General features: G+C 46.9%; 1 protein-coding gene across 4 annotated transcripts in view; it reads left to right on the top strand.

Moving 5' to 3' along the window:
• Positions 1–8,413, top strand: part of ptpn6 (protein tyrosine phosphatase non-receptor type 6) — a 38,962-nt gene extending 30,549 nt beyond the window's left edge. For all 4 annotated transcript variants that reach the window (XM_053239472.1, XM_053239509.1, XM_053239454.1 and 1 more), the window contains exons 15-16: positions 4,135–4,205; positions 8,069–8,413. In XM_053239472.1, coding sequence (XP_053095447.1) covers positions 4,135–4,205; positions 8,069–8,171 — 174 coding nt within the window. In that variant the 3' untranslated portion in view covers positions 8,172–8,413. The remainder of the gene's footprint in view (positions 1–4,134; positions 4,206–8,068) is intronic.
• The last annotated feature ends 1,587 nt before the right edge of the window (positions 8,414–10,000 follow it).

Raw genomic sequence — 10,000 nt, 5'->3', positions numbered from 1 at the left:
TGTTCAGGCTGTGTGGAGTGTTGAGGTTGTGTGGAGTGTTCAGGCTGTGTGGAGTGTTCAGGCTGTGTGGAGTGTCGAGGTTGTGTAGAGTGTCGAGGCTGTGTGGAGTGTCGAGGCTGTGTGGAGTGTCGAGGCTGCGTGGAGTGTTCAGGCTGCGTGGAGTGTTCAGGCTGTGTGGAGTGTTCAGGCTGTGTGGAGTGTTGAGGTTGTGTGGAGTGTTGAGGCTGCGTGGAGTGTTCAGGCTGTGTGGAGTGTTGAGGTTGTGTGGAGTGTTCAGGCTGTGTGGAGTGTCGAGGTTGTGTGGAGTGTCGAGGCTGTGTGGAGTGTTCAGGCTGTGTGGAGTGTTGAGGCTGTGTGGAGTGTTGAGGCTGTGTGGAGTGTTGAGGCTGTGTGGAGTGTTCAGGCTGTGTGGAGTGTCGAGGTTGTGTGGAGTGTCGAGGTTGCGTGGAGTGTTCAGGCTGCGTGGAGTGTTGAGGTTGTGTGGAGTGTTCAGGCTGTGTGGAGTGTTGAGGCTGTGTGGAGTGTTCAGGCTGTGTGGAGTGTTCAGGCTGTGTGGAGTGTTGAGGTTGTGTGGAGTGTTGAGGCTGTGTGGAGTGTTGAGGTTGTGTGGAGTGTTCAGGCTGTGTGGAGTGTTGAGGCTGTGTGGAGTGTTCAGGCTGTGTGGAGTGTTGAGGCTGTGTGGAGTGTTCAGGCTGTGTGGAGTGTCGAGGCTGTGTGGAGTGTCGAGGTTGTGTGGAGTGTCGAGGCTGTGTGGAGTGTCGAGGTTGTGTGGAGTGTCGAGGTTGTGTGGAGTGTTCAGGCTGTGTGGAGTGTTCAGGCTGTGTGGAGTGTCGAGGTTGTGTGGAGTGTCGAGGCTGTGTGGAGTGTCGAGGCTGTGTGGAGTGTTCAGGTTGTGTGGAGTGTTGAGGTTGTGTGGAGTGTTCAGGCTGTGTGGAGTGTTCAGGCTGTGTGGAGTGTTGAGGTTGCGTGGAGTGTTGAGGTTGCGTGGAGTGTTGAGGCTGCGTGGAGTGTTCAGGCTGTGTGGAGTGTCGAGGCTGTGTGGAGTGTCGAGGTTGTGTGGAGTGTTCAGGCTGTGTGGAGTGTTCAGGCTGTGTGGAGTGTTCAGGCTGTGTGGAGTGTTGAGGCTGTGTGGAGTGTTCAGGCTGTGTGGAGTGTCGAGGCTGTGTGGAGTGTCGAGGTTGTGTGGAGTGTCGAGGCTGTGTGGAGTGTCGAGGTTGTGTGGAGTGTCGAGGTTGTGTGGAGTGTTCAGGCTGTGTGGAGTGTTCAGGCTGTGTGGAGTGTTGAGGCTGTGTGGAGTGTTTAGGCTGTGTGGAGTGTTTAGGCTGTGTGGAGTGTTCAGGCTGCGTGGAGTGTTGAGGTTGCGTGGAGTGTTGAGGCTGCGTGGAGTGTTCAGGCTGCGTGGAGTGTTGAGGTTGTGTGGAGTGTTCAGGCTGTGTGGAGTGTCGAGGTTGTGTGGAGTGTCGAGGCTGTGTGGAGTGTTCAGGCTGTGTGGAGTGTCGAGGCTGTGTGGAGTGTCGAGGCTGCGTGGAGTGTCGAGGCTGTGTGGAGTGTTCAGGCTGTGTGGAGTGTTCAGGCTGTGTGGAGTGTCGAGGCTGTGTGGAGTGTCGAGGCTGTGTGGAGTGTCGAGGCTGTGTGGAGTGTTCAGGCTGTGTGGAGTGTCGAGGTTGTGTGGAGTGTCGAGGCTGTGTGGAGTGTCGAGGCTGTGTGGAGTGTTCAGGCTGTGTGGAGTGTTCAGGCTGTGTGGAGTGTTGAGGTTGTGTGGAGTGTTGAGGTTGTGTGGAGTGTTGAGGCTGTTTGGAGTGTTCAGGCTGTGTGGAGTGTTCAGGCTGTGTGGAGTGTTCAGGCTGTGTGGAGTGTTGAGGTTGCGTGGAGTGTTGAGGTTGCGTGGAGTGTTCAGGCTGCGTGGAGTGTTGAGGTTGTGTGGAGTGTTCAGGCTGTGTGGAGTGTCGAGGTTGTGTGGAGTGTCGAGGCTGTGTGGAGTGTTCAGGCTGTGTGGAGTGTTCAGGCTGTGTGGAGTGTTGAGGTTGTGTGGAGTGTTGAGGCTGTGTGGAGTGTCGAGGTTGTGTGGAGTGTCGAGGTTGTGTGGAGTGTCGAGGCTGTGTGGAGTGTTCAGGCTGTGTGGAGTGTTCAGGCTGTGTGGAGTGTTGAGGTTGTGTGGAGTGTTGAGGCTGTGTGGAGTGTCGAGGCTGCGTGGAGTGTCGAGGCTGCGTGGAGTGTCGAGGTTGTGTGGAGTGTCGAGGCTGTGTGGAGTGTTCAGGCTGTGTGGAGTGTTCAGGCTGTGTGGAGTGTTGAGGTTGTGTGGAGTGTTCAGGCTGTGTGGAGTGTCGAGGTTGTGTGGAGTGTCGAGGCTGTGTGGAGTGTTCAGGCTGTGTGGAGTGTTCAGGCTGTGTGGAGTGTTGAGGTTGTGTGGAGTGTTGAGGCTGTGTGGAGTGTCGAGGTTGTGTGGAGTGTCGAGGCTGTGTGGAGTGTTGAGGCTGTGTGGAGTGTTGAGGCTGCGTGGAGTGTTCAGGCTGCGTGGAGTGTTCAGGCTGCGTGGAGTGTTCAGGCTGTGTGGAGTGTTGAGGCTGTGTGGAGTGTTGAGGTTGTGTGGAGTGTTGAGGCTGCGTGGAGTGTTCAGGCTGTGTGGAGTGTTCAGGCTGTGTGGAGTGTTCAGGCTGTGTGGAGTGTTGAGGTTGTGTGGAGTGTTCAGGCTGTGTGGAGTGTCGAGGCTGTGTGGAGTGTCGAGGTTGTGTGGAGTGTCGAGGTTGTGTGGAGTGTCGAGGTTGTGTGGAGTGTCGAGGTTGTGTGGAGTGTTCAGGCTGTGTGGAGTGTCGAGGTTGTGTGGAGTGTCGAGGCTGTGTGGAGTGTTCAGGCTGTGTGGAGTGTTCAGGCTGTGTGGAGTGTTGAGGTTGTGTGGAGTGTTCAGGCTGTGTGGAGTGTTGAGGTTGTGTGGAGTGTTGAGGTTGTGTGGAGTGTTCAGGCTGTGTGGAGTGTTGAGGTTGTGTGGAGTGTTGAGGTTGTGTGGAGTGTCGAGGCTGTGTGGAGTGTTCAGGCTGTGTGGAGTGTTCAGGCTGTGTGGAGTGTTGAGGTTGTGTGGAGTGTTGAGGCTGTGTGGAGTGTTGAGGTTGTGTGGAGTGTTCAGGCTGTGTGGAGTGTTCAGGCTGTGTGGAGTGTTGAGGTTGTGTGGAGTGTTCAGGCTGTGTGGAGTGTTCAGGCTGTGTGGAGTGTTGAGGCTGTGTGGAGTGTTGAGGTTGTGTGGAGTGTTCAGGCTGTGTGGAGTGTTGAGGTTGTGTGGAGTGTTCAGGCTGTGTGGAGTGTTCAGGCTGTGTGGAGTGTTCAGGCTGTGTGGAGTGTTGAGGTTGTGTGGAGTGTTCAGGCTGTGTGGAGTGTTCAGGCTGTGTGGAGTGTTGAGGTTGTGTGGAGTGTTCAGGCTGTGTGGAGTGTCGAGGCTGTGTGGAGTGTTCAGGCTGTGTGGAGTGTCGAGGTTGTGTGGAGTGTTCAGGCTGTGTGGAGTGTCGAGGTTGTGTGGAGTGTTCAGGCTGTGTGGAGTGTCGAGGTTGTGTGGAGTGTTCAGGCTGTGTGGAGTGTCGAGGTTGTGTGGAGTGTTGAGGTTGTGTGGAGTGTTGAGGCTGTGTGGAGTGTTGAGGCTGTGTGGAGTGTTCAGGCTGTGTGGAGTGTTCAGGCTGTGTGGAGTGATGTATTGATTGCCCTTTAGTCTTCATGATGCTGTGTGTTGAGGTTCTAACACACTCTGGGTTCTTTCAGGAGCAGGAGTATTTACACAGAGATCATGTGACACTTTATTTACTCGACTCTGTTCTACTCATCATTTCAGAACTAATTTAGGGGGTGAATACTTATGCATACTGTATCACTTATTACACATCATTTACTTACTTATTACTGATCACTTCTACAATTATTTGTAAATAATTTTTCCAGACTCTATTGATTTTGCCCTACACTTCAGTACTATGGGATGTTTTTTGTGGAATTAGGACATAAATCCCAGTTAATCCCGTTTCAGTTCCAGACTGTAACACTACACAATGTGGAAAAGTTCATAAATACTCATGCACAGGACTGTATATAATTAAAGATTCATCACTGTGTGTGTGTGTGTGTGTGTGTGTGTGTGTGTGTGTGTGTTTTCAGGCCACAGAGACTGAGTATGGAAACTTGTCCCTACAACCCAAACATGCAAAAGCCTCCCGCAAAGTGTCCAAGTAAGTGACCGGAGGAGCGGGAGAGGGGGAGCTGGCGGGGTGAAGGGAGAGGAAGAATACACACTTCCAAACACACACACACACACACACACACACACACACACACACACACTGTTATCTCAGTCTGACAGTTCAATGTCTGGCTGAGTGCTCAGTGCTAACTTCACAGATGAAATAAGAAAAAGAAAGAGAAGAGGAAGAGAGAGAAAAAGAGAGACAGAAGGAAAGAGAAATGTGGAGAGATACAGTGAGAGAGACAGAAAGAGAGAGAGAGAGAGATACAAATGCTTTGTATTATTATAATCTGCTAGCTAATTGGCTACTTAGCGGTTAGAACAGTGCATTGTGGGTAAGCGTGAGGTTCAGTTTGAACTGGATCAGAGAGGATTAAACTGCACTCACTGCTCTTTTCATAGGGCTTTTCTTTCTGTGTGTGTGTGTTTAGTAGATAAATATGTTTACATGTCCCTCTGTCCCTATCAGTGACCTCTGACCTTTAACCCCAGCTTGTTTTAAATAATGGTTCTGTCATGAACACTAGAACACACAGACGCTTTTCTAACAAGCTTTTTTGTGGTCATCATACATTCATTACAGTTATGTGCAAAAGTTTACACCCCCATGACATTTTCAATGAACCCTACGTATCTCTATTTTATAATTCCAAGACCTTGTTATAAATGTAAAGATATTAGAGAATATTTGTATCGTAATTAGAAAGAGGGATACAAACTTTTATACTGATATCACTCAGATTTTTTTCAATATTAATGTATTACAATAGACTATTTACATTTTATGTGTGATAATCAAACACACTAAATGTCCTTTTGCTGTAAATCAAAATTCTTTGTCCTCATTATTTTGTCCTAAAGGTGTGTAAACTTTTGCACTCAGCTGAATATTTGTGATGTCATTGTAATATTTGCGGTATAAATGTCTCCACATGCTGTTTTTAAATCCTAACTTGGTGCTAATTGTGCTAATGTAATGATTAGCTTGTTCCATGTTACACACACACACACACAGATAAATGAGAACTGTAGGAGAAAGTGCATGGTCACTGGGTCAGAAGAAAATACATAAACAGCTTTTTCTGTAGAACTGAAGCCTAACTGGAGTTTATTCATCTTTCAAACCTCCCAGTTAAAATTACAGCAATAACATCAGCAAAATGAACAAAACCAACAACCCCGACCAATACCAACAAACACTGACCAACCCCGACCAATACCGACAAACACTGACCAACCCCGACCAATACCGGCAAACACTGACCAACCACGACCAATACCGGCAAACACTGACCAACCCCGACCAATACAAACAAACACTGACCAACCCCGACCAATACCGACAAACACTGACCAACCCCGACCAATACAAACAAACACTGACCAACCACGACCAATACCGGCAAACACTGACCAACCCCGACCAATACAAACAAACACTGACCAACCCCGACCAATACAAACAAACACTCACCAACCACGACCAATACCGACAAACACTCACCAACCCCGACCAATACCAGCAAACACTGACCAACCCGACCAATACCAGCAAACACTGACCAACCCCGACCAATACAAACAAACACTCACCAACCCCGACCAATACCGGCAAACACTGACCAACCCCGACCAATACCGGCAAACACTGACCAACCCCGACCAATACCGGCAAACACTGACCAACCCCGACCAATACCAGCAAACACTGACCAACCCCGACCAATACCGACAAACACTGACCAACCCCGACCAATACCGACAAACACTGACCAACCCCGACCAATACCAGCAAACACTGACCAACCCCGACCAATACCAGCAAACACTGACCAACCCCGACCAATACCGACAAACACTGACCAACCCCGACCAATACCGGCAAACACTGACCAACCCCGACCAATACCGGCAAACACTGACCAACCCCGACCAATACCGGCAAACACTCACCAACCACGACCAATACAAACAAACACTCACCAACCACGACCAATACCGACAAACACTCACCAACCCCGACCAATACCAGCAAACACTGACCAACCCGACCAATACCAGCAAACACTGACCAACCCCGACCAATACAAACAAACACTCACCAACCCCGACCAATACCGGCAAACACTGACCAACCCCGACCAATACCGGCAAACACTGACCAACCCCGACCAATACCGGCAAACACTGACCAACCCCGACCAATACCAGCAAACACTGACCAACCCCGACCAATACCGACAAACACTGACCAACCCCGACCAATACCAGCAAACACTGACCAACCCCGACCAATACAAACAAACACTGACCAACCCCGACCAATACCGGCAAACACTCACCAACCCCGACCAATACCAGCAAACACTGACCAACCCCGACCAATACCGGCAAACACTGACCAACCCCGACCAATACAAACAAACACTCACCAACCACGACCAATACCAGCAAACACTCACCAACCACGACCAATACAAACAAACACTCACCAACCACGACCAATACCGACAAACACTCACCAACCCCGACCAATACCAGCAAACACTGACCAACCCGACCAATACCAGCAAACACTGACCAACCCCGACCAATACAAACAAACACTCACCAACCCCGACCAATACCGGCAAACACTGACCAACCCCGACCAATACCAGCAAACACTGACCAACCCGACCAATACCAGCAAACACTGACCAACCCCGACCAATACCGACAAACACTGACCAACCCCGACCAATACAAACAAACACTGACCAACCCCGACCAATACCGAAAAACACTGACCAACCACGACCAATACAAACAAACACTGACCAATACTTATAAACACTGTTAAACACAAAAACAATAATAAATATAGCCACAAATGCTGATCTGCGAGGTCCAAGCAGCCTTAGCAAACATCGCCCCCAGTGGCCAGTTCTTGCCAATGTACACAGAGCAGTAAAGAGACTATAGATGAACAGACTTATCAAGCTCTGTGATGATAGCTCAACACTAATTGTGTGGAATGGCTGCTGAAATCTGATTGGCTGAAGGTGGCCATGTTTTTTTAAGTAATCCAGCGGAGATTTATTGATTTTCAGAAAGATTCAGCACACCAAATTTTAGCTTCATCTGACCTTTAGTTCCTGAGAAACAGCTATTTCAATCTAACTCCACCCCTTTTCACTGGTTCTGCCCTAAACTCTGTATATCACCTCAGAATCCTTTCCCATACATGCATGTCATGTTTTTTGTAAAGCCATGCAGGCCGTTTGAGTAAACCAGCTCCACTTGGATTGATTGGCATGCGGTGGCCATATTGTTTACAAATATCAACGTTTTTGATAATTATTTTGGATCAAATTTGTGACTATCTGAAAAAAAACCTAGGAATAGTTTGCAATTATTAAAATTATTGTAAATCTGATTGACCAATGGTGGCTATGTTTTATAATTCATTACGTCATCATTAAAAATCCAGTTACAGATTAGCTCATAGATGCACCATATCAAATTTCAGCTCGATTGGACTTACAGTTTCTGAGAGCTGATCTGAGCTTAGCTTCGCCCTGTGCGTGACCACGCCCTGCACTGTGCTGTATATGCCTTTCAACTTTTGCACAAAAACAGTCACGAGTTACAGCTGTTTGTGTAAACTAGGCTCCGCCTCAGTAGAACTGATTGACATGTGGCAGCCATTTTGTTTTCAAATGTCAACATGTTTTTGATAATTATTGAGGAAGAAAAAATCCTAATAAAAACAATTACAAACACTTTGTGCTTGGACTTCTAATAATGCTGCTGCTGCTGGTGATGATGATGATGATGATGATGATAACGATAACATCTGCATTGCAGGAATAAAGAGGATGTGTACGAGAATCTGGGAGCGAAGGGGAAGAAAGACGTGAAAAAGCAGAAATCGGAGGAGAAGAAGAGCGGCTCTGTGAGGAAACGATAAGAGTGAGAGAGGATTAACGATGAGGGCCTCACCACGCTCTCACCTGTTTCTGGGTCTTGCCAGTTAAACACATTATTATTATTATTATTATTATTATTATTATTATTACTATTATTATTATTATTATTATTATTTTGTCAGATTTAACACAGGACCGATATTAATATGATTAAATTAGTAATGATTCTGTAAACTATGATTTTAACACAAATGTGTTTACAATAAAGTGTTTCTCCAACAAATGGCACTAATACTGGAATACACACTAACATTCACTCTAACACACACACACACACACACACAGTTACTCACTGAAATCAATGTGTGTGTAGAGTGTAGTGATGGTGGGGTGTGTCTGCTGGGGTGTGTGTGTGCGTGTGTGTGTCATTGTGGTGAACATGTCACACTAGTCTGGCTTGTTTTAATTTGAATTGTATCTTCCAGATGTGTGATTATATCAGAGGAACTGAACACAGAGAGAGACACAAAGCAGACTGTTATAAACACACACACCTGTGCACACACACACACACACACACCTGTGCACACACACCTGCGCACACACACACACAGTGACAGAAATCTCTGGTGTTTTTATTCCATCTCTGTCACTGAGGTTCATATTAATTAACAGGAAAATCAGATATGAGTGTTTAGACTTTAGTGTTCAGACGTTGGTGTTCAGAAGGCAGTGTTTAGACGTTGGTGTTTAGACGTTGGTGTTCAGAAGGCAGTGTTTAGGTGTGAGTTTTTAGATGGCAGTGTTTAGATGTTGGTGTTTAGAAGGCAGTGTTTAGGTGTGAGTTTTTAGATGGCAGTGTTTAGATGTTAATGTTTAGATGTTGGTGTTTAGAAGGCAGTGTTTAGATGTGAGTGTTTAGGTGTTGGTGTTTAGATGTTAATGTTTAGACATTAGTGTTTAGATGGCAGTGTTTAGGTGTTGGTGTTTAGATGTTGGTGTTTAGATGTTGGTGTTTAGAAGGCAGTGTTTAGGTGTGAGTGTTTAGATGGCAGTGTTTAGGTGTGAGTGTTTAGATGTTGGTGTTTAGATGTTAATGTTTAGACATTAGTGTTTAGATGGCAGTGTTTAGGTGTTGGTGTTTAGATGTTGGTGTTTAGATGTTGGTGTTTAGAAGGCAGTGTTTAGGTGTGAGTGTTTAGATGGCAGTGTTTAGGTGTGAGTGTTTAGATGTTGGTGTTTAGAAGGCAGTGTTTAGATGTTGGTGTTTCGGTGTTGGTGTTTAGATGTTGGTGTTTAGATGTTGGTGTTTAGATGTTGGTGTTTAGAAGGCAGTGTTTAGATGTTGGTGTTTAGAAGGCAGTGCTTAGGTGTGAGTGTTTAGATGTTGGTGTTTAGATGTTAATGTTTAGATGTTGGTGTTTAGAAGGCAGTGTTTAGATGTGAGTGTTTAGGTGTTGGTGTTTAGATGTTAATGTTTAGACATTAGTGTTTAGATGGCAGTGTTTAGGTGTTGGTGTTTAGATGTTGGTGTTTAGATGTTGGTGTTTAGAAGGCAGTGTTTAGGTGTGAGTGTTTAGAAGGCAGTGTTTAGGTGTGAGTGTTTAGATGGCAGTGTTTAGATGTTGGTGTTTAGAAGGCCGTGTTTAGATGTTGGTGTTTAGAAGGCAGTGCTTAGGTGTGAGTGTTTAGATGTTAATGTTTAGATGTTGGTGTTTAGAAGGCAGTGTTTAGATGTGAGTGTTTAGGTGGTAATGTTTAGACATTAGTGTTTAGATGGCAGTGTTTAGGTGTTGGTGTTTAGATGTTGGTGTTTAGGTGTTGGTGTTTAGATGTTGGTGTTTAGATGGCAGTGTTTAGATGTTGGTGT

The sequence above is a fragment of the Pangasianodon hypophthalmus genome, chromosome 1 (assembly GCF_027358585.1).
Source record: "Pangasianodon hypophthalmus isolate fPanHyp1 chromosome 1, fPanHyp1.pri, whole genome shotgun sequence".
Classification (NCBI taxonomy): Eukaryota; Metazoa; Chordata; class Actinopteri; order Siluriformes; family Pangasiidae; genus Pangasianodon; species Pangasianodon hypophthalmus.
This window is presented reverse-complemented; position numbering and strand designations above follow the sequence as displayed.